Consider the following 26,345-nt stretch of genomic DNA (forward strand, 5'->3'; position numbering starts at 1 on the left):
AAAATAAGTAACATTACAAAATGTGTATATATTTAAAATATCATTAAGCTTCCAATTAAGAAGTATGGGGTTTAATTGGTAGGATATATCTGGATATTCTTTATGGCTTATTTCATTCCTCAGTTAAAAAAAACCCCAATTTTAACTGAGTATTTGTGAATAATAAAAACATTTTAAGAAAAGTAAATATGGGACCTTAATTATGGAAAAGGAATAAGGTTATGCTTTATTAAAATAAAATAAAACAAAAATAATAGAGCCTGTTATGTCTAGAAAGCTATAGAATGCTAAGGAAAAGAGTATGAAGAAAAAAATGAGGGTTGTGTACTTAAGGAATGCTGTGGATTACAATTATGCAAAGTATTTTCAATTCAGAGACTGAGTTCATTCATTCTCCAATTTACTAACTTACACTTTGTGTTGTACTGTTCCAGTAAAAGACATATAATAATGATCTCAGCTTTGGCTGGTATTCCAAATACTGATGATATAATTGCATAAATCCATAATCATTTTTTTTAAGGAAAAAACATATAACAGTTGTGAGAAAGCTTGTTTGACTCAAAGGTAAAGTCTATTTCTTCAGAAATGTTGAAAGCTGACCAGCTTACTAAGAAGTGAGAGTTCTATGGCCTCATTAGATGTAGCCAACTAAATTAGTGGGCTTAAGTAAATGTTATTAAATTATCAAAATGCTATGCAGCAAGTAAAATTTTATATTCTCTAGAGCATGTAGTAGTCATGGCAACTCAGTCACATTTTGAAAATTTTAAAAAAGACATTAATATAAATCTATGGGATTGCTTGCAATTGCTGCGAATAATCTTTCTTAAATAGGATATATGCAATGTAATCAGTAGGGTTTTTTAGGATTATAGCAGGAATGAGAGGAATATTTGGAGACACAATCTATAGTATTATCAATCCCTAATTTTCCAAAATTTTATTGAATTTAAATGTGCCCAGGCATGGTGAAAAATGTACAATGCTGATTATCGAGCAATCAAGAAAATGGCGATTTTTCTGGGATAGCCTTATTCATATTTTACATTAGAGACCATGGATGGTACACTGTAGAGCTTGATCACTCAAAGTTCAGCCATTCAACCTATCATTGATTTTCTGTAGCATCAATATCAGAGTTCTGAGGGGCAGTGGTGGCTCAGGCATTTTAGGCATACACGAAAAATCATAATGTAATAAATATCAATGAATAAATGTCAATAAAATATGGATACTTTATCAACTATTATACTCTTCTTTTTTTCTAAGACAAATAATGGAGTATTTTTAGCACTGTAACAAGTTTAGAATTGTTGCAAAATTCTAGTGACCATGATAGCTTTTGCTAAATGTACCAGAAATAGTGTTGTTCTATCACTGGTGATGAGAACGGTATTGAAGTAGGTTTTGCAATAATGGTGTGAGGCAATGGACACAGTTACCTTTACATCTGTCCCTGTGATTCAGGGACTTCTAGGGGAATGCAAAATGTGGGATCGCCAGGGTTCCTTTCCTTATGCTACTGAGGACATTGGCTTCAGAACTTAGACAAGTGAGATAGTACCAAAAGTACATATGTCTGGGGAGGAATTAAAGCAGAATTCTTCCAATGAGCCACTTGTTTCAGAATGGATATAGAGGCTGTGAGTTTTCAGCTTCTTACTTTCAGAGGGGAAATCCGTTTTAAGTATAATTTTTCTCTAAATGAAATAGTTACTTTTTTCTGAATTAAATTTGGAAAATGCATTGCAAAATAACAGATCCAATATTCATCTCACCACGATATAAAAAAAGAAGCATTGTTCATCTCAGCTTCAGTGCAGCATTATGAGTAATTGTTTTTTCAATAATGTTTCTATCGTTACTAATGTCTGCTATATTATTGCTAAGTAAAACTTGTACAGAAAATATTTGTCTCATTCTACTTTTGCTCAAAATATTGTATTCTAACTAACATAGAGTGACTGATTGCATAATAATGGAGTCAGTATTTTATAATGAGATTTTTAGTGGATACACAATAGTGACTAACTCTCACTTCTGACCATGCAGTTTTGGAAACCACTGAGTCTGTTGGGAGTTTAACTAAACTACTTCATAATGCTGCTGACTTGGCATCCATTTGGGATAGCAAACTTGCCTGCAGGGCCCTTGAACTGATATTTACCCCTCCCTCAAGTTCATATTCTTCTTAATAGCCCAAAGAGCCACCAGTAAACCTAAGTTCCTGATATGATATGATTCCCTCAACTGCCCTTGTGATAAATAATGGGCTCCCCTGTCACCCAGGGCTTTCCTCTAATGTGCCATTAGATAAAACCACCAGGAAGAATACTGAAATCCTGTTCTTTTTGGTTTAAATTGACCAATTGACCAGGACCCCAAAGTACTCTACCCTCAGGCTCTAATACAAGCATGTGCCCAGCTCTCTCCACTCTCTATTTCACACTCTGCCTTGACTTCCCCATGTGGCACCTTGAGTGAGCCTTATGCCTCCTCCAGACCCAGTGATTAATAAACCTCTCCATTTTGCTTCCTGTATGGTCTCTTGTTGAACCCTGGATCAACAACTTACACACCATCTTTACTTAATTAATGATAATTTAACAAAGTGACAGCACAGTAGGAAGCAGAATGGTTTTAATGGATGGGAACTGAAATGAATGTTGGAAAGAGGACTTCTCTATTGAAAGTCATATTCATTTGAAATTTTATTTTAAGCCACACCAAAATGGTAGCACTATACCTATGTGCAGAGTAGAAATAGGGGTCCAGTGAAGTGAAATTAAGGTTCAAATGACAATATAAAAAATCACATAAATTAACAGTCACATGAAGATTACAGTAAAACAGCAAAATCAAAATTACATTTTGTGTTTAATTTTTACTTATGTTTATTTACCGTGTCTCCTATATACTTATACAAGTATGCAATAATATATATATGCAATATATATATATGCATATGCATATACAAGTATGCATATATATATATATATATATATATATACACACACACACACACACATACATACATATACATGTATCTGTTTATGTCTATAGTGGATGATGGAATGGAATACACTCCATTCAGTAGAAACACGTAATTTATACACTACAAAATTGGAAAAGTAAAAGTAGCCCATATTTAATCCTTTTGTACCCTAAATTTATTTCATTTCATAATTTAAAAAATTTCAAAAAATTAATAGATGAATCTCTTATAATTATTATCTGTCTAAATCACTTCCATTAATCCTGACAATAGCATGCATCTGATGAGACGTTTTGTCTAGGTCTCTGTCTTTTGTGTGTTAGGAAAGCCTGTTACGTTTCCTGCTTCTGAGAATAATGGCTTGGTAAAAAGAAGTCACTTAATGTCCATGGCTTTGAGCTTCAAGAAGTGTCTCTGGTGTATGCTGCATGCACTCTACTGCTGTGTTTTGTCTACTCGATCCCTCAGGTCAGTCCTCTGCAGAGTTTCTCTTTGCCTGCTATGGAGAGTGTTTGAACATTGGACAGAGTGTGGCTAGTTTTACCTAGGTGTGCTCTGGTCTGGTTGTCAAGAGAGACCTGATGCTATTTCCACTAGAGCTGAAGCTCTGCAGAACTCTATGCTCAGTAGATGTGGTATTTGTGGGATTTGTGCTCATGTTCTGGGGGGAGAGGTCCCACCATGCTGGTTCTCAGGCATACTTGCCCAAGAAAAGCAGAACCATCAGAGAGCGGGTTGACAGGACTTGTGTAAGCAGTGAGTGGCACAGCACACAAAGTGGAGGCTGGAGCCACCTACACCAAGCCCCATACCCTGTGCTCTGCAGGTGCTTCTGAACTAAGACAACTGTGAATGAGAATCAGAGCAGCAGCCACACCTGTTTGCCAGAAGACCAACACAAACTCTCTACATGCACCACGTCTACTCGCCATAGAGTGAAGCAAAGCTTCACCTCTAGAGGAAATAAGATCTAGACTCTTTTAACAAGCAGACTAAAACGTACCTAGTTAAAACTTTCCAGACGTGGAAAAGGTCCAAATGCTCCCCACCTTAGGCAAGGAGGAACTCTGCAGAAGACTCACCTTAGGAAAACACAGCTAAAACACAACATCAGAGGGGCACCTGGGTGGCTCAGGTCATGATCTCACAACTTGTGAGTTCAAGCCCCACATCGGGTTCTGTGCTGGCAGGTCAGAGCCTGGGGCTTGCTTTGGATTCTGTGTCTCCCTCTCTCTCTCTGCCTCTCCCCTGCTTTCACTCTGTCTCTCAAAAATAAATAAACATTAAAAAAACACACAACAACAGAGTGCATACAGCATATACTACAAACACTTCCTGAAGAGCCAGGCATTGGACAGTATAGGACCTCTTTGCAATATAGCCATTATTCTCAGAAGCAGGAAACATAGCAGCCTTTCCTAACACAGAGAAAACAAGGACCTAGACAAAATGCCCAGAAGGAATAATTCATCTCGAAAGAAAGAACATGAAGAGGTCACAGCCAGGGACTCCACCAAAAATTGCTAGAACTGATACACAAATTCAGTTGCAGGATATAAAATCCATGTACAGAAATCTGTTGCATTTCCATACACCAATAATGAAGAAGCAGAAAAAAAATTAAGGAATCATTCCCATTTACTATTGCACCCAAAACAGTAAGATACCTATGAATAAACCTAACCAAAGAGGTAAAAGATCTGTACTCCAAAAATTTTAACTTATGAAAGAAATTGAAGATGAGACAAAGAAATGGGAAAACACTCTATGCTTATAGATTAGAAGAACAAACACTGTTAAAATGTCTATACTACCCAAAGCAATGTGCACATTTAATGCAATTCCTATCAAAAGACCACCAGCATTTTCCACAGAGTGGAACAATCTTAAAGTTTGCATAGTACAACAAAGACCCCTGAGTAGCCAAAGCAATTCTGAAAAAGAAAAGCAAAGCTGGAGGCATCACAATTTCAGACTTTAAGCTACACTACAAAGCTGTAGCCCTCAAGATGGTATGGTACTGGCAAAAACAGACAAATACATCAAGAGAACTGAACAGAAACCCAGAAATGGACCTACAGCTATATGGTCAACTAATATTTGACAAAGCAGGAAAGAATATCCAATGGGAAAAAGACAGTCTCTTCAACAGATGGTGTTGGGAAAACTGGACAGCAACATGCAGAATAATGAAACTGGACCACTTTCTTACACCATAAACAAAAATAAATTCAAATGGGTCAAAGACCTAATTGTGACACAGGAAACCAACCAAATCCTAGAAGAGATCACAGACAGTAACCTCTTTGACTTTGTCTAGAGCAACTTCGTACTAGACATGTCACTGCAGGCAAGGGAAACAAAAGCAAAAATAAGCTATTGGGATTTCATCAACATAAAAGAGTTTCTGCACTGCAAAGGAAATAATCAACAAAACTAAAAGGAAGCCTACAGAATGGGAGAAGATATTTTCAAATGACGTATCTGATAAATATAAAGAACTTAAACTCAACACCTCAAAACCAAATAATCAAGTTAAGAAATGGTCAGGAGACATCAATAAACATTGTCCTCAAATAAGACATCCAGATGGCCAACAGAAACATGAAAAGATGCTCAACATCACTCATCATCAGGGAAATACAAATCAAAATCACTATGAAATACCATATCAAACCTGGCAGAATGACTACAATTAACAGCACAAGAAACAACAGGAGTTGGCAAGAATGTGCAGAAAGGGGCACCCTCTTACACTGTTTGTGGGAATGCAAAGTGGTGCAGCAACTCTGGAAAACAGTAAAGAGGTTCCTCAAAAAATTAAAAACAGAACTACCTGTGACCCAGAAATTGCCTTACTGGGTATTTATTCAAAGGATACAAAAATACTGATTTGAAAGGGCATTTGCACCCCCAAATTTATAGCACCATTATGAACAACAGCCCAATTATGGAAAGAGCTCAAATTCCCATTGACTGATGATTGGACAAAGAAGATGTGGTATACATATATACAGTGGAATATTACCCATCAAAAAGAATGAAATCTTTCCAACTGCAATGATGTGGCTGGAGCTAGAGCATATTATGCTGAAGTAAATAAGTCAGTCAGAGAAAGACAAATACCATATGATTTTACTCACATGTCGAATTTAAGAAATAAAACATATGAACATACGGGATATAAAAAAGAGAGAGGAAGGTAAACCAAAGATACCTATAGCTATAGAAAACAATATGAGGGTTGCTGCAGGGGATGTGGATGGAGGATGGGATAAATGTGTGATGGGCATTAATGAGGCCAATCCTTGTATGTGCACTGAGTGTTATGTAAGCAAAGAATCACTAGTTTCTACTCTTGAAAACATTATTATGGTGTATGTTAACCAGAATTTAAATAAAAACGTTTGAAAAAGAATATGAAATAAAAGCATATTAACAGTATCTATGGTGTTAACAAGTTTATAAGCTTAAATCATATTCTTTCCCAACTTCATACTAAACTTTATAATCAGATATCCTCAGGCAGGGTGTCCATCACTTGGACCTATATGTAAGGCAAAACTCTGAAACTCCTAAAAGCATAGAGAAAACCTAGATGATTTTGATTTTGGCAGTGATCTTTTAGATACCACATGAAAGTTATGATCCATGAAAGAAATGATGGGTAAGATGGATTTCATTAAAAGTAAAAACTTCTGCTGTGCAAAAGATAGTGTCAAGAAAATGAGAAGACAAGTCACATACAGGGAGACAATATTTGCATAAAATACATGTGAAAAGTAACTCAAATATACAAAAACTCTTAGAATTCAACAATGAAAATGAGAAATTGAGCAGGGAAGATGGCAGCGTAGGGGGACGCTGGGCTCACCTCATCCTGCTAATCACTTAGATTCCACCCACATCTGCCTAAATAACCCTGAAAACCACCAGAAGACTAGCAGAACTAACTCTCCAGAGACAAGCATAGAGAAGAGGCCCACAGAAGAGGGTAGGAAGGGCGGAGAGGCGGTACGTGCTACACGGATGGTGGGAGGGACCTGGGGCGGTGGAGGGGCAGCCCACCCAGCAAGGCAGAAACCCGGAGTCTGGCTTGCAAAAGCAGAGGGGCAGGACTGTGTAAGTTCTGACAGCGAGCAGGACTTAACATCTGGAATGTTAAAAGTCAACAGCTCTGCTCTTGGGGAGTGGGGAGAGTGAGAGGACACTGGGAAGGAGAGTTGTTGAGCCCCAGAAGGACAGAGCTCAGTGGGGGAACAAAGGCGCTGGTAAGCGCCATCTCCCTCTCCCATCCCCCACCCAAAATTCCAAAGGGAACCAGTTCCCATCACCAAACTTGCTTGCACCACGCACATGCCCAACACTGTGCTTCTGTGGATCCATCCCTCCTATGGTCCTGCCTCCCTCCCAGTGCTGCAGGGCCCCTCCCACAGGGGACCATGGACAGCAAAGAAAGCTAAGCCTGCCCTCCCACACCCTGGCTAATATGCCAGATCCTGTCCAAACAGCACTACAAGCCTGGCAGTGTGCAAGTAGCCCTGAGAGGGGCCACCCACAGTGAGTCCTGCCCCTGGGAGAGGTGAAGATAAGGTACATACCAGTCTGACTGTGGCCCCAGCGGTGGGCTAGGGGCAGACATCGGGTCTGACTGCGGCCCCTCCCACCAACACAAGTTACTCCGGACAGCACAGAAGTGCCCTGCAGTTTGGAGCGACTGCAGGGACTACCCAAAATGACGGAACCAGAAGAATTCCCTTCAAAAGAAACCCCAGGAAGTAGTGATAGCTAACAAACTGATAAAAAACAATTTAAGCAATATAACAGAACAAGAATTTAGAATAACAGTGATAAAATTAATCACTGGGCTTGCAAAAAGCATAGAGCACAGCAGAGAATCTATTGCTACAGAGATCAAGGGACTAAGAAATAGTCATGAGGACCTAAAAAATGCTATAAATGAGGTGCAAAATAAAATGGAGGCGGCCATACACGGATGGAAGGGGCAGGGGAGAGAATAGGTGAATTAGAAGACAAAATTATGGAAAAAGAGGAAGCTGAGAAAAAGAGAAAAAAATCCAGGAGTATGAGGGGAGAATTAGAAAACTAAGTGATGCAATCAAAAGGAACAATATCAGTACAATAGGAATTCCAGAAGAGGAAGAGAGAGAGAAAGGGGCTGAAGGTGTACTTGAACGAATCATAGCTAAGAACTTCCCTGATCTGGGGAAGGAAAAAGGCATTGAAATCCAAGAGGCACAGAGAACTTCCTTCAGACATAACTTGAATCGATCTTCTGCATGATATATCATAGTGAAAATGGCAAAATACAAGGATAAAGAGAAAATTCTGAAAGCAGCTAGGGATAAACACACTCTAACATATAAACGGAGACCCGTAAGAGTAGTGGCCGACCTATCTACTGAAACTTTGCAGGCCAGAAAGGAATGGCAGGAAATCTTCAATGTGATAAACAGAAAAAAATATGCAGCCGAGAATCCTTCTAGGATAACTCCTTCTCGGGAGGAACTCCTTCTAGGGTAACATTACCTTGATTCCAAAACCTGACAAACACCCCACTAAAAGAATTACAGGCCAACATCCCTGATGAACATGGATACAAAATTTCTCAACAAGATACTAGCAAATTGAATCCAACAGTACATTAAAAAGAATTATTCACCACAATCAAGTGGGATTTATTCCTGGGCTGTGTGTTCAATATTTGCAAATCAATCAATGTGATACACCATGTTAATATAAGAAAGTATAAGGACTATCTGATCCTCAGTAGATGCAGGAAAAGCATTTGACAAAATACAACATCACTTCTTGATAAAAACCCTCAACAAAGTAGGGATAGAGGGGTAGAGAGAATGTACCTCATAAAGGCCATTTACGAAAGACCCACAGTTGACATCATTTTCAATGGGAAAAAATTGAGAACTTTTCCTCTAAGGTCAGGAACAAGACAGTAATAGTGGCTCTCATCATTACTATTTGACACAGTACTGGATGACTTAGCCTGGGCAATCAGAAAAAAAAAAAAAAAAGGAATAAAAGGCATCCAGATAGTTAAGGAAGAAGTCAAACTTTCACTATTTGCAGATGATGTGACACTTATGTTATAAACCCAAAAGTCTCCACCAAAAAATTGCTAGAACTAATACACAAATTCAGCAAAGTTGCAGGATATAAAATCAATGTACAGAAACCTGTTGCATTACTATACACCAATAATGAAGAAGCAGAAATAGAAATCAAGGAATCAATCCCATTTACATCAGAAACCATAAGGTACCCAGGAATAAACCTAGCCCAAGAGGTAAAAGATCTGTACTCTGAAAACTATAGAATACATATGAAGGAAATTGAAGAGGACACAAAGACATAGAAAATCATTCCATGCTCATGGGCTGTAAGAACAAACATTGTTAAAATATCTATACTACCCCAAAGAAATTTACACATTTAATGCAATCCTTATCAAAATACCACTAGTGTTCTTCATGGAGTTAGAACAAACAATCCTAAAATTTGTATGGAATCACAAAGGACCCCAAATAGACAAAGCAATGCAGAAAAAGAAAAGAAAACCTGGAGGCATCATGATTCTGGACTTCAAGCTATATTACAAAACTAGTCATCAAAACTGTCTGGTACTGGAATAAAAAGAGACACCGAGATCAGTGGAACACAATAGAAAACCCCAGAAATGGACCCACAACTATATATTCAACTAACCTTTGACAAAACAGGAAATAATATCCAATTGAAAAAAGGCAGTCTTTTCAACAAATGGTGCTGGGAAAACTGGACAGCAACATGCAGAAGAATGAACATGGACCACTTTCTTACACCATACACAAAGGTAAATTCAAAATGGATGAAAGGAATGAGAGAAGGTATTTGCAAATGACATATCAGATAAAGGGTATATCTATAAAGAATTCATCAAACTCAATACCCTAAAACCAAATAATCCATTTAGGAAATAAGCAGAAGACCTGAAAAGACATTTTTCCGAAGAAGACATCCAGATGGGCAACAGACACATGAAATAATGTTCAATATCACTCATCATCAGGGAAATACAAATCAAAACCACATTGAGATACCATCTCACAATTGCCAGAATTGCTAAATTTAAGAACACAAGAAGCGGGGCGCCTGGGTGGCGCAGTCGGTTAAGCATCCGACTTCAGCCAGGTCACAATCTCGCAGTCCGTGAGTTCGAGCCCCGCGTCAGGCTCTGGGCTGACAGCTCAGAGCCTGGAGCCTGTTTCCGATTCTGTGTCTCCCTCTCTCTCTGCCCCTCCCCCGTTCATGCTCTGTCTCTCTCTGTCCCAAAAATAAATAAACGTTGAAAAAAAAATTTTTTTAAAAAAAAGAACACAAGAAGCAACAGGTGTTGGCAAGGATGTGGAGAAGGGGGATCTCTCTTACTCTATTGGTAGGATTGCAAACTGGTGCAACCACTCTGGAAAACAGTATGGAGGTTCCTCAAAAAGTTTAAAATAGAACTACCCTATGACACAATAATTACACTACTAGGTATTAACCCAAAGGATACAAAAATACAGATTTGAAGGGATACATGAAGGGATAATTTCAGATCCTCTGTAATTAAAATAAAATCAGAATAACTTAAATATATTAATATAAATAAAGTCCTCAAGAGTTTTAGAGAGATTTATTTTCAAAATGTGGATTATAAATCAGTCTGCAAAACACTAAAATTTACAAACTATTATCCTTAAAGGTATATAAACAGAATTATTTAGGCAAAGTATTTTGTTTGTGATGGTCTCATTTTTATATTTCTATTGCAGGATGAAGCACTTAGATTTATATCTTTTTTTCTTTCCAAGCATCACACTGAAATGTGTAATTTTTATAATAAGTTTTAACACTTGTGGACATTTTGTGATTAGCTATTTCTAGCTTAGATCAACAATTTCTAAAAAAAAAATTTTAATGTTTATTTATATTTGAGAGAGAAAGAGTGCACAAGCAGGAGAGGGGCAGAGAGAGAGACAGACAGAGACAGAATCTGAAGCAGGCTTCAGGCTCTGAGCTGTCACCACAGAGCCTGATGCAAGGCTCAGACCCACAAACCCTGAGATCATGACCTGAGCCGAAACTGGACACTTAACCGACAGAGCCACACAGGTGTTACTAGATCAGCAATTTAAACTATCCAGGTATCTCTTTTATTCTTCATATTCAATGTGTTTTTAAGTCAATACATCACAGTACTAAAATTAAGCAACTATTTATCCTATCAAGTGATTATGGTTTATTTCCAGGGAATTCTGTAAACTGTGTGCATATGTCTCCAAGGATTTCAGCTCAAAAAGCAATGTTTCCCTGAGGATCTTTGGCTTGCTTCCTACATAAGAGATGCCAAAATACACAGACTCCTTTTTATATCCTTCAACTATGTTCTCAGAAGATTCTGTACAAAATGCAGTATCTTAAAGTACCATGCGCCCCCTTTACCTGCATTAATTTGTGAATACCTATTTATTGTGTGCTTGAAATGTATCAAGCACTCTTCTGTGTCCAGGGCATACGTCCTGAGAGCTCCCCTGCTTCCTTCTACCATGTGAGGACGTAGTTAAAAGTGTATGAAATCTATGCAGCAGGCTCTTACCCGACACCAGATCTGTTGGCACCCAGATCTTAGACTTTCTACCTCTAAAGCTGAGAAATAAATGTTTGTTGTTCAAGGCACCCAGTTACAGTATTTTGTGATAGCAGCCCCAACAGACTAAGCAAAAATAAAAACAGAGAATTCATTGCCAACAGACTTGTCCTGCAAGAAATGTTAAAGTTCTTTAGGGAGAATTCAAATGATATAGATCAGAAATTCTGATCTACATCAAGAAAATAAGAGTGTTGAAGAAGTAAAGGGATAAGTACATTCAATTGCATTTTCTACAAAACTGACATTCTGTATAGCACCAACCATTTATTAAAATTAATTACAAATCCAATACCATGAGTATGTTTCTGTCTTTAATAATAGGCGATATTCTGAGATCCAAATTAGATTATCTCTGAACACCTTCCTCCTTCACTCCCTGTTTTCTTCTTTATTTCCATCATATACTTTCCTACTTTCCTTTTCCATTATTTATTATTTCCTTCTTTCTTGCTTTAATCAACAGTTTTAAGGAGAAACTTTATCTGACAAGACTGGCGAGTGGGGTTATAAAAATTTACAAAATGCCTTTCATAGTGGCAACCTGGACATGTGATAGCTTTGAAGAGTCAATGGTCCCAAAGTTCATACATTTGAAGAATGACATAAATTTACAGAATCAAGAAACCAAGCTAACTCCAAGCATGACTAAATGCCTAAACAAATCATAATCAAACTACTAAACACTGAAGACAATGAGAAAATCTCAAATCTGGCTAGAGATAAAGGACGAATTACATACTATGAATATTAGAGAACAAAGGCTTAAACAGTTTCTGACTTCTTTTCACAAGCTATGGAGACCAGAAAACAGAGGGCACCTTTAGAGTGCTGAAACAAGCAAGCAAGCAAGCAAACAAACAAACAAAAAACTACTTGTCAATTTAGAATTCTATACAGTACAACTATGCTTCAAACATTACAGGGAAATAAAGACATTTTCACATAAAATCAAACTAAGAGCATTTTTCAGTAACACATCTGCACTACAAGAAATGCTGCAGGAAGTTTGTCAGCTGAAGAAAACTGAATCCAGCCAGAAAGCTGGAATTTCAGGAAGAAATTAGAAATATCAAACATTTTAAACATGGGGCAAATATTGAAGACTGCATTTTTAAAATAAGCTTGAAATAAAATAAAAGTTCATCACAAAGAAATTTAAATATTCACATATTTAAAGACTTTTAAAAATACTGTAACAAAAATTCTATCTTAAGTAAAAGTTCAGTGGATGGGCTGAGGAGCAGAAAGATGATTATAAAACAAAAGAGTCAAAAAAAAGAGTCAGTTAACTTAGAGATTAATAGAGACCACTCAATTTGAAAAACAAAAAGTCAAATATATATATTTAACGAACACAGCCTCTGTGACCTATGGGACAATATCAAAAGATCTAACATATGTGTGTAATTTGAATTTTAAAAAGCAGAGGATATTATAAGTCAGCACTGTCCAATAAAAATATAATGCAAAACACAAATGTAAGCAACATTTATAATTTTAAATTTTCTAGTAACCTTATTTTTAAAAAGTAAAGAGAACAGGTGAAATTGATTTCAATAAGATATTTTAACGAAGTATACCCAAATGATTATCATTTCACCATCTAATACATATTTAAAAATTAAACAGATATTTTACTTTTTTTGTAGTAAGTCTTTGAGATGTGAGGTACAATTTACATTCACAGCACATCTCAGTTTGGACTAGCCACATTTCAATTTTTAGTGGTTACCAAACTGGATAGTGTAAACATAGATAATGTAAAAGGTTTGTTGTTAACTTCTTCATTTTGGCTTCTCAGAAGCTTCAGACCAAATTCATGGTAAGTATGAAAAAACATGTGGAAATTAAAAAACACTCATAAACAACTAATGGGCCAAAGAAGAAGTTGCAAAGGAAAATCGAGAACACTTGAAGACAAATGAAAGCAAACACACAAGATACCAAAACTTATGAAATACAATGAAAGCAGTGTTCAGAGGCAAAATTATAGCTTTAAACATCTGCTTTAACAAAAAAAAAAAAAAAAAAAAAAAATAGCTCATATCAATAATCTAATTTCAAAATTCCAGATTTAAATTTAAAAAAGAGCAAAATTGGGGCACCTAGGTGGCTCAGTTGGTAAAGCTTCCAACTTCAGCTCAGGTCATAATCTCATGGTTGTGGGTTCAAGCCCCATGTCAGGGTCTGTGCTGACAGCTTGCAGCCTGGAGCCTACTTAGGATTCTGTGTCTCACTCTCTCTTTGCCCCTCCCCTACTCATATGTTCTCTCTCTCTCATTAAATAAATGTTAAAAATTTTTAAATTAAAAAAGAGCAGAATAAACCCCAAACCAGCAGAAACAAGTAAATAATAATTAGAGTGGAGATAAATGAAGTAGAAGGGAAGGAAAAATAGAGAAAAATCAACAAAACCTAAAGTTGGTTCTTTCAAAAGGTCAACAAAAGCAGACAAACCTTTAGCTTGATTGACAAGAAGAGAGAAGGTTCAAATTGTTAAAATCAGGAATCAGAGTCATTATTACTGACCTTCTGAAAATAGAAAGGAATATAAGAATAAATAGGAACAATTGTGCATGGACAAATTAGCATAACTGAAATATTTGTAAAAACCCACAAATTACCACTTAACTCAAGGTTGAACAGAATATCTAATACACCTGTAGTTATTAAGGAAATTGAATCAGTAATCTAAATAAAGAATATCCAAGACCAGATAAATGTTCCTGAAACTTTAATTTTTTTAAATGGTTTACTTATTTTTGAGAGAGAGATGGAGACACAGAATCCAAAGCAGGCTCTAGGCTCTGAGCTGTCAGCACAGAGCCCAAAACGGGGCTTGAACTCACAAACCGTGAGATCATTACCTGAGCCAAAGTTGGATGTTTAACCAACTGAGCCACCCAGGTACCCCCTGAAACTTTAAAGAAGAATAGAATTAAATAATTTCAACTTCCAAATATTAGAGTTTATAATAATGCCCTTCCTACTTGATTGCATGAGGACAGCATTATTCTGATACTAATGTCAGATAAAAACATCACAAAACAGAATAATACAGATCTATATCCCTTAAGAATATAGATGAAAAAATCCTCAACAAAATATTAGCAAATCAAATTTAGCTGCATTTAAAGGTAATACACCATGATAAAATGGGATGTAATGTACAGTGATCCAACATACAAAAATCAATTGGCATAATACACCAATGATAGAAGATAAAGGGAGAAAAAAAAAAACATGGTCATTACAACTGATGCAGGAAAAGTCTTTGAGAAGATTCAAATGATAAAACTTCATGATAAAAATATAGCAAACTTGGAATAGAAAGAAACTTCCTCAAACTGCTAAGTGTTCATGAAAACCCTACAGCTATTGTCACACTTAGTGGTGAAAGATTGAAAGACTTCCCCAAACCTCCAGGACACAACAAGGATGTCTACATTCTCAATTGCTATTCATCATTGTGCTGTTCATCTAGCCAGAACGGTTAGATGAAAATAAATAAAAACACTTGAATTGGAAAGAACTTTAAGTTCTTTATGGAAAAATCAAATAGAAATGGAAAGTCCAGAATAATCTCATACATCAATAGCCAATCAATTTTCCCAAAGGTACATAGACTATTCAATGGAGGAAAGAATAGTCTCTTAAATGGTGCTGGGACAACTGGATCGCCACATGCTAAGAATAGTTAGAGCCCTAGGTCACCGCTATTCACAAATTAACTCTAAGTATATCAATTACATAGAAGTAAGAGCAAAACGATAAATTTCATAGCAGAAAATATAGAGGTCTATTTTCATAACTTTGATTTGGATTTAGCAGTTGATTCTTATGTATGACACCAAAAACATAAGCAATTAAATTGGACTTCATCTAAATTTTATGCATCAGAGGGCATTATCATGAAAGTGTAAAGTAAACCTGGAAGGGTACCTGGGTGGCTCAGTGGTTAAGCATCTGACATGATCTCAGGGTTCATGAGTTCAAGTCCCACATCAGGTGAGCACAAGCCCCACATTGGGTGAACACAAGACCCACTTCAGATGAGCCCCGCTTCTCTCTCTCTCTCCCTCTCTCTCTCTCTCTTTCTCTGCCCTTCATGGGATTCTTTGTCTCTGCCCCTTGCTCACTTGTGCCCCCTCCCCCTTCTGTTTCTCAAAAAGCGAAAACCTGAAAAAAGTATTTTCTTTTAAAAAATTTTTAAAAATGTTTTATTTTTGAGACATAGCGAGACAGAGCATGAGCAGGGGAAGGGCAGAGAGAGAGGGAGACACAGAATCTGAAGCAGGCTCCAGGCTCCGAGCTGTCAGCACAGAGCCTGACGTGGTGCTCGAACCCACAAACCACGAGATCATGACCCGAAACAAAGTAGATGCCCAACCAAGTGAGCCACCCAGGCGCCCCTGGAAAAAGTATTTTCATATCACATATCTGATAAGGTTCTAGTATTCAGAATACATAAAGAACTATTGCAAATCAGCTGCAACAAAAACACAAAAACAATCACAAATAACCCAATTTTAATATGTGCAAAGGATTCAAACAGACATTTCTCCAAATGGCCAACAAGGACATGCAATAATGTTACACATCATTAGTCATTATAAAAATGCAAATTAAAACCACAGTGAATTGCACTTCAATTATGGCCACCCTGGGAGGATCCCAGCGTGGCCATAATTAAAAAAAGAAAAGAAATTGATGTGGAGAAATTGGAAATCCAATACATTGTTAGTGGGAATGTAAAACAGTGTAGGCACTGAGGAAAGTTTGGGAGTCTCATTAAAAAAGATAAACATAAAATTACCATATGATTCAACAATATCATTCCTAGATATTCACCCAAATAACTGAAAACAGGCTCTCAAATTCTTGTATGCTATTGTTTATAGCAGCACTATTCACAATAGCCAAAAGGTGGAAACAACTCAAATGTCCATCTACAGATAAATGGATAAAATGTGATATATATGCATGATGGAATATTATCCAGCTAGAAAAATGAAGTATTAATTCATGCTTAAGTGTGGATGAACGTCAGCATCATGATGCTAAGTGAAAGAAACCAGACATAAGAGGTCACATATTGTATGATTCCATATATATGAAATATCTACAGAGTTAGAATAGATTGGTATATGCCAGGGGCTCAGAAAAGAAGGGATGGGAAATGACTATTAAGTGGGTACAGTTTCCTTTTAGGAGAGCAGTGTTTGGAACTTAATATAGGTGGTGGTTGCTGAACAATGTGGATGGACTAAATGCCACTGAATTGCACACTTTAAAATAGTTGAGTGGGGCACCCGGGTGCTCAGTTGGTTAAGCATCCAGCTCTTGGTTTGAGCTCAGGTCATGATCTCACAGTTTCACGAGTTTGAGTCCTGTGTTGGGCTCTGCGCTGGGAGCACAGAGCCTATTTGGGATTCTCTCTCTCCCCCTCCCTCTCTGCCTCTCCCCACTTGTGCCATCTCGGTCTCTCTCAAAATAAACTTAAAAAAAAATAAAATGGTTAAAAAAAAAGACTATAGCAATATAAAAACTACAATAAAAATTTTTAGTAAAAAAGAGTATTAGAGAATCATATCATATAGTTAATGCAAATTTTCTTTTCTGGATTTTATGATTTGAATAGCTTAATTAAGTTCTGGGGGCGCCTGGGTGGCTTAGTCGGTTGAGCATCTGACTTCGGCTCAGGTCATGATCTCGCAGTCCGTGAGTTCAGCCCCTTGTGGGGCTCTATGCTGACAGCTCAGAGGCTGAAGCCTGCTTCGGATTCTGGTTCTCCCTCTCTCTCTGCCTCTCTCTCTCTCTCTCTCTCTCTCTCTCTCTTCTCTCTCTGTCAAAAATAAATAAACATTAAAATTTTTTTTTTTAATTTTGTGATTGGTTATCCATAATTATGGTATCACATGCTTTCATTGCCCTAAAAATCCTCTGTCTATATCTATTCATCCTTCGCCCCTTTCCCTAACCCCTGGCAACCACTGGTCTTTTTACTATTTCCATAATTTTCTTATTCTGTAATGTCATATAGTTGGAATAATAGAGTATGTACTTTTCCAGATTGGCTTCTTTCACTTAGTAATATGCAGGTAAGATTCCCCCATATCTTTTCATAGCTTGATGGCTCATTTCTTTTCAACTGGTATTTTTCTCATTTTAAAATACTTTATCCTGAAGTTATTTTCAAATGCTTCCAGAGTTGCATAAGTTTTAATTATTAGTTTTCAGTGTAGATTATTTTATTTGAAAATTGGAAAGACCTATATCAGAAGATTTTTATATAGATGACACCCTGAATTTCATATTTTAAAAATTAACTCATCATTATTCCCTCTCTCCTCCAAATTTCTTCCATGCTCATTCCAGGCTTCCTGTTATGCCACATCTTACTTAGTGACATTGTCTAATTTCTTATTTCATCATGTTCAAAATTTCAGAATAACCATCAATTTCTCTCATATCCAAATAACTCAACTTTTTAATTCTTCATCACATACTTTTTAAATTTCTAGTTTGAGGGCTATACCAGATCCTAAATATATAGGGATGAATAATATAACAGAAAACTCTCTGCCCCTGAATGGCTTAATTATCTAAGAGAACAGAGATGAGAGAGAGAGACAGAGACAGAGACAGAGAGAGGAGAAAAATACATAAAATAAATATTGATAGAATTGTAAAGAAAAAAATGTTGAGATAATGACTATAAAGAAGGGGAGGGTCTCCTCACAAATGGTTTCCTCTGAAAATGACTGTTTTATGGAGATGATATTTAATTAGAGACCTGGAATTTGGAGGCAAAGTGAGAGCAGATGTAGGGAGAGAAGTGAAAAAGAGCTTAAGGAATGGAAAGAGAGTCGGTATTACACTGATAACAGCAGATAAGGAAAGAATGGGAGAGCATGAAGAAGGGTAGTGAAGAGCTATGCCAAGGATTCTTATTGGCCACTCATCTACAATTTAATGTGGCTTTGGGACATAATTTTAGCAAAGAAGTAGCATAACTTGAGAAAACATATTTTTATCTTCTCTACAGAAAATAGATTGGATAAGGAAAGGAAGCAAAGATCATTTAGAAGCTTATTAGAGGCTACTATGTAGACCAAGTGGAAGGGAATGGTAGAGTGGATTCAGATCTTAGCAGTTGTAGCAGACACTATGTTTAATCACAAAACGTTTCCTACTGGACACCCATCAAGACTAGACATCTGGACATTTTGCATTTTGGTATGTCTATATAACTGGGTTATTATCAATGGAAAATAAATGGAAATTATGAGAATCACCTCCAAGCCTAGCAATAAAAACCTCCCCTGTGATGATTTACCAGACTCTCTTCTTCTGTCTATTGTAGATATATGTTGAAGAGGCCAGAGCTTTAAAAGTTAATTTCTGAATGGTGGCATAGAATAGAGTAGGCACATCCCACCCTACAAACATAATCTCTGCCATCTGTGCTGCATATTTGACTTTAAATTTCCAGGAAATAACTTTTCATTGTGTTAAATCTGGCAAAAAAAAAAAAAAATGACCCAATTCATTGAAAGTAAGAATAGTGGCTAAACCTTGAGAGGGCTAATGACCAGAAAAGAATAAAAGGGAGGATTCTGCAGTACTGGTAACATTCTACTTCTTTATCTGAGTACTGCTTATGTGAGTGTGTTAAATCTGTGAAAAGTGACCAAGCTATATAGTATAGTAATTGCATATTCTGTACATACATTTTTACTTAATTGAAATACCTTTAAAAATCTATGTAATATTGCAATGATTTTGAAGTTTATCTGTTATAACAGGATTAGTTTAAGTACTTGGCAGTAGAAGTAAAGGTAAAATGAATTGAAATAAAATTTTATGTAGAATCAACCAAATTTCCTGCAGATTGGGTGAAGACATTTAGATAGCTGGTGCAAAGATTAGACTCTTATTGTCTGTCTTGAGACGCTCATTTCCCCTCAGTCTAGAGCTCTATGATTTTGATCCTTCCAGGGTAATATCACACACGTAATATTTCCTTTGTCAACGATGACATGTCTTGCTTTCAAATCCTAAAACTAATTAAGTCTCTAAATTCAATCTGTCACTCCAGAAGATAGCCTTGAAAGGTTTAATTTAGGTAGGTATAAGCCCCTTATTGAATCAGGATTCAAATTTTTAGTAATCCCCTTAAAGTCTTTTCACAATATGGATTGGGGAATTTCACTTTTCTTGTGTAGAATGTATATTTATCATGGATATGTAAGCTGTAAGTTCCAAAAACTCCTTATGGCTTACAACATATAGCTGTCTCAAAAAGAAGATTTTGTCTTGTCTTTTAAACTTAAGTTTATGGATTATAGAGTTTTCTCCACTTAATAAATAAGTCGTGTATTTTTAATGTATTTGTACAATGGTCTCCCAGGGAATGTTTCCATGTTTTAAAAATTGTTTCATCAGCTAATCCTCTTGAGATCAATGGCAGAGTACACAAAAATGATTATAGTTCTTGCAATCTTAAAAACTACAAAAGAAGCAATAGTGCTTCTCATGGAGGCCAGACACATTTCAAAGTAAACAATGAGACTGAAATATTCCCTTTTTACCACTCCATTCTAAATTTTTTAAAGAGATGTATTTATTTTATATGTAATGCAAAAAATGTGCTCCAAATTTAATATAGAATAAATTGGAGATATGGCTCTTTAAAGAAAATGAGAAGAAATGAAATTAGATAAATTTCTTGTTATCATAAAAATCTTTGAGCTCATGTGTCTTGAGTGTGAGGTGCTGGGATTAATGTATTTTGGATGAGAATGTAAGATAAAAGTAGGTTAAACCAATATAAAAAAATATGAATATACAACATTCAGAAATTGCCTCTGTTCTTGGACTCAAATCAAGAGAAGACAATTGGGGATGAAATTGCTACTAACAACAATAAGGTTTGGAAAAAAAAAGTATTTTGGTCATATTAACTGCACAAAGTGGACAAAAAAAGTTGATTTATTTGTAAGTCATTGAAATATATAGTATGATGTTAAAACTATTTTTATCAACTCAGTCGAGTTGTCTTAATAAGAAACCTTTGAAACTTCATTTTGTAGGAATCAAGTTTTAAATAGATACCCTTCATAGGCTTCAACAGAATCTCAGAAATGAATTTTATTAAACAAATGTGTTGTTTTCCTCACATAATTATAATTATATATGTCTTTAGTATGCAAAGTCAATGTGAATATCATAAAATATGTCACTAGAAAAATGAATTAGTCTTGAATTTGAGAAACTTCATTTTGTTGAATTCAATAGAATTTAAATATTTCATGAACTCCCCAGTTTTCATATCCCAAAGGAGTCTCCTCTCTCTCTTACCTATAAATTACCTAAGTAGGTACAGAAGTCCCTAGGACTATAAAAATGGTCAGAAATAATGACTATTTTACTGCCATTCAGCAAGTATTTTATTTGGAATTAAAAGAAAAAAAGTGATGTAAAGTAATTTACAATAGTTTTTGTTGGGGGGGTTGCAATTTTGTAATTTAAATTTAGCCTGGGAATATGCATGTATGATTCACTTCTATCTTTGTAATTTGGCACCCTATAGAATTCATCCTCTGCTGATTGACATTTCCCTATGATTTTGACTTAAATGGCCAGAATGCAGACATTTTTAGAAAAATGATACACTGAGGAGTGTGGGAAAAGAAAGAAAACAAGAAAGGAATAAAGTGAAAGAGGAAAAAAAGAAACAAATCTTAGTGCATTATAATTATTTATAACCATTGGAAATATTTGTACATTCTCAACCTCTGAACTGGAATATATGAAGTGTAAAAAGTTTATTTTTTATTTATTTATTTAAAAAAAATTTTTTTTTCAACGTTTATTTATTTTTGGGACAGAGAGAGACAGAGCACGAACGGGGGAGGGGCAGAGAGAGGGAGACACAGAATCGGAAACAGGCTCCAGGCTCTGAGCCATCAGCCCAGAGCCTGACGCGGGGCTCGAACTCACGGACCACGAGATCGTGACCTGGCTGAAGTCGGACGCCTAACCGACTGCGCCACCCAGGCGCCCCAAAAGTTTATTTTTTTAAGTTTATTTTGAGAAAGAGAAAGTACAGATCAGGGAAGGGCAGAGAGAGAGGGAGACACAGAGAGAATACCAAGCCCATGCAGGGCTTGTACCCACGAACCATGAGATCTTGACCTGAGCTGAAGTCAGATGCTTAATCGACTGAGCCACCCAGGAGCCCTGAAGTATAAAAAGTTTAAAATGCAATGTAACATATGACATGATATTCTTCTTAAGAAATATGGTCATGCTTTCCAAAAATTTGGTGATAGACTTTCAATATAATAAACATGAGGATGTAGGCATGGTCTGGAAAAAGATGGAAAACAAAAAATGAAAAGTAACATAATTCTATGTAATTTTTTAAGTTTATTTGTTTATTTTGAGAGAGATAGAGACAGCACAAATGGAAGAGGGGCAGAGAGACAGAGGGAGAGAGAGAATCCCAAGCAGGCTCTACACTGTCAGTGCAGAGCCCAATGTGGGGGGACTCAAACCCACAAAGCAGTGAGATCATGACCTGAGCTCAAACCAAGAGTGGACACTTAACCGACTGAGAATAAGAGAAGAGAAGGGGGACATGAGTAAGAAAGAAGTGAAGAGTCTACCGCGACAACAGGGGAAGCCATGCAGAGCAAGGACACTAAAAGGAACTAGTAGGCAGGGGTAGATAAAATTTTTGTATGGCTTGTTTTCTAGAACCCTTTTCTGTTACTGCAAAAACTAAATAAGGCATGCTACATAAATAATATAATCATCATGCATGAGGATACACTTCCTGTCTGCTTGGTTTCATATCACAGAAAGGAGAATAAACAGGGCTGGTGAGATGAAAGTAAATCCAAAGGAAAAAGGAGAAAGCAGACCTAAAGTGGTCACGAGGATTTCAATCTTGAAGAGTTTGCAAAAGTTTGGTGAAAGTACTGAGTCCCCACTGTATATGGGCCTCAGATGTTTAGGTCAAGTTTACATTTCTTAAAAGGCGAAGAGTCCTCAGCTGAAATCTGACTTACAGAATACTATCATAAGGAGTAATAAATAGAGAAAAGAGACACGATTAGCAAAGAAGAATGAGCCAGCTGATGGTGTAAAATAATGTAAATGTAAACTAAATAGATTGGAAAAAATTGCAACTACAGAAGATGCAAGTTAAAATACTATGACAGTTTTTCTGTTTCTTTCTTTGTTTCTATTTTAATATGACTTTGTAAATGCCATGTATTATCCTTTTGGAATGCCTGAATTTATGACACTTGAGAAAAGAAACTCAGAGAGTTGTACTGAGTTAGTGAAATTCTGAGTACAAATTATATGAGCGAATTTTTAGAGGCTGTTACTGCTGACTAGCAGAATATCGAAGGAGTTTAGGTGTCAGTAGCAACATGTATATGGATGATCTCAAGATAATAGGTATCTCATACAGCCTTATCTCCTTTAATTCTCATTTTTTTCTTATTCCTTATTTTATTATTATTTCATTGGTAGAAGTCAGCCATGAGAAACCACACCACGGTAACAACCTTCATTCTTCTTGGACTGACCGATAACCCACAATTACAAGTGGTTATTTTTCTTCTCCTTTTTTTCACCTACATGTTGAGTGTCACTGGGAATCTAACCATAATCACCCTCACCCTGTTGGATTCTCATCTAAAGATACCCATGTACTTCTTCCTCCGAAGCTTTTCATTTTTAGAAATCTTATTCACAACTGTCTGCATCCCCAAATTTCTTGTCAGCATGGCAACAGGTGACAAGACCATTTCTTACAACAGTTGTGCAACACAGCTGTTTTTTACTACTGTCTTGGGTGCAATCGAATTTTTTCTTCTGGTTGCCATGTCTTATGACCGCTATGTAGCCATCTGCAAACCCTTGCATTACACCACCATCATGAGTGACAGAGTCTGCAACTTGTTGGTCTTTGCTTCATGGTTGGCCGGTTTTATAGTAATTGTCCCACCACTCCTTGTGGGTCTCCAGCTAGACTTCTGTGCAGCCAACACTGTAAATCATTTCTTCTGTGATTTTACTCCTATATTACAGCTCTCTTGCACAGACACAGCTGTAATAGAATTAATGGCATTTCTCTCAGCCATTTTGACACTCCTGGTTACACTGGTATTAGTGATTCTCTCCTATGCAAACATCATCAGGACTATTCTGAAGATACCTTCTTCTCAACAGAGGAAGAACGCCTTTTCTACATGTTCTTCTCACATGGTGGTTGTGTCCATTTCTTATGGCAGCTGCATCTTCATGTATGTGAAGCCTTCTACAAAGGAGAGAGTGTCTTTAAATAAAGGGATAGCCTTGCTCAGTACTTCTGTTGCCCCCGTGTTGAATCCCTTCATTTATACACTGAGAAACAAACAAGTGCAAGATGCTTTTAAGCACATGCTCAAAAAGATTGAGATTTTCTCAAGGAAGTGAACCATTTTAGTGATATTACTGAGGTTATGAGTAAAATAAAGCAAGAAGGGTAGAGTGTTTCACAGAGCTCTTCAAAGTTTGTATTCAAAATAATACTGTTTTTCTTGACATAATTTTCATAGTGGCCTGCCTAACTTCCAAAGCCTAATTCTTTCCCTTATCTGTCCCTTATTTGGACCAAAATAATTTGCCTTTTATTTGGTGCTTTTATCTGTTTCCTTTTAAAATTCTCTCAGAGGAAGACAAAGTTAGACTTTAATTTTTCCATGTTCCTTTCTGCTGTTCTGGAATTCAGAGATTCAATTTTACATATATTCTATATAGAGTTAATTCACTACCTAGATTTTTAAAACTTAGCTGAAAAGCACATATTTCTAGAAACCCACAAATTATCACTGACTCAAAGGAAAATAAAAAATGGGAATTGACCTATAACTATTAAATAGATTGATCACTAATCATATGTCCTTAAATAATGTGGATTTTGTTTGTTTCTGTAAATAGAGGTCATGGCAATCATTTCAAACAATTTATAAATTGCTTTTGGTTATTATTACTCTTTATCATATATTGTCGGTAAAAAACAAAACACAAAAATACTTGAATTTCACAGTATATGTATATTTATTTGTTTATAAATTATACAATTACAGTATAGAATATTTAAACACTTTAATACAAAAATAGAAATTAAGCAAGGAAATTAGGCAAAAGAATTAATATATTTTATAATATAACTATTATATAAATTAATTTTAATATTAATGGTACAACTATTAGATTCAATTTGATAAAACACATATTATTGTAATTGCAAATATCAGTTTAGTTATGTGATAAATTATCTGAAAGTCTTATTCCAAGCCCATCTGATCTTGGTACTTATCTAGAAGGACCATCATAGTTCAAAATTGATGCCTTATAATGCATACTGATCACATGGAAAGAAGTAAAAATCAAAATAAGATAAAAACAGAGAAGAAGGAAATCCATAAGAGACTCTTAAATACAGAGAATAAATGGAGGGTTGCTGGAGGGGTGCTGGGTGGGGGGGGGAAAGGGCAAAATGGGTGAGGGGCATCAAGGAAGGCACTTGTTGGGATGAGCACTGGCTGTTATATGCAAGTGATGAACCACTAAATTCTACTTCTGAAACCATTATTACATTATATGTTAACTAACTTGGATGTAAATAAAATTTTTTTAAAAAGAAAAAAAAAGATTTAGATTGGAAAAAAAAGAAGTGAAAACCACAATAATTATTCTTTTGTCCTACTTGAATTTTTGACATTGAGTTACTACATTTCTGTCTTCTCTAATGTTAATCTGCTGCCTAAACTTTTATTTTTATACAAATATTTTTTACAGTGCAGAGAAAGTCTTTATTTGGAATATTTTAATAGAGATTAAAATAATTCTAAGTTTTCCAATGGGTGGATGAGTATTTTCATAATTAATCAGCTTATATACTCTTCAGTAACAATAACCATGGCAAAAATTTCAAGCAATCAATTTCTAAATTTGTTTAGCTTATTACACCTTTCTTTTGAAAACTGGTTACTTTTTCATTACTATTAAAATACCACATATTTTGGAACAAAATGTTAGGGAAATATCTTCATGAAAGCATACAATTAATGGGTATTTGTTGGGTATTGATGGGTATTTGAAAAGAGAAAATTGGAATATGTTTGTTTGTAAAATAAAATTGTGTATTTCTCTTACTGTGTATTTAAAAAATACTTTGCCTGAGAAGTTCTGATTCTCTGATACAGTTTTGAAAAAGATATCTTAACATATCATTACAAGCTTCCTTCTTTCTCTTATCCCCACTCCCTCACCTCCTCCTCCTTACTCCTCTGATCCTTTGAACGTAAAAAAAAAACTATTCTTAGATGAAAGACTATGCAAAAACAGCCTGTATTTGTCCTGCAGATTATGGTTCCCTTGCCCTAGGTCAAAATTATGGCAAAAGGCCAGAGATGGCCCTAAAGCCTTTTTTCAAGGTGATGAAACCTACCTGTTATGCTCCATTAGTCCACAAAATTCAATAACTCAGTATTTAGTGCCAAGATTGTTTTGATTTAAACCAATAAGTGGGCCATAACTTAAAATGCAGTTGCAATTGATGTTACCACC

At 36.0% G+C, this 26,345-nt stretch overlaps 2 protein-coding genes across 4 annotated transcripts in view; both read left to right on the plus strand.

Annotated features, from left to right (window-relative positions):
• LOC123590229 (olfactory receptor 6C1-like) overlaps positions 1-26,345 on the plus strand; it is a 144,939-nt gene that overhangs the window by 16,332 nt on the left and 102,262 nt on the right. The gene's annotated exons all lie outside the window — the stretch shown is intronic.
• On the plus strand, positions 23,156-24,206 carry LOC123590234 (olfactory receptor 6C74). The gene has a single exon (XM_045463153.1). It carries the CDS (start codon positions 23,268-23,270, stop codon positions 24,204-24,206), a length of 939 nt encoding a protein of 312 aa, XP_045319109.1. The 5' UTR covers positions 23,156-23,267.

The sequence above is a fragment of the Leopardus geoffroyi genome, chromosome B4 (genome assembly GCF_018350155.1).
Source record: "Leopardus geoffroyi isolate Oge1 chromosome B4, O.geoffroyi_Oge1_pat1.0, whole genome shotgun sequence".
NCBI lineage: Eukaryota > Metazoa > Chordata > Mammalia > Carnivora > Felidae > Leopardus > Leopardus geoffroyi.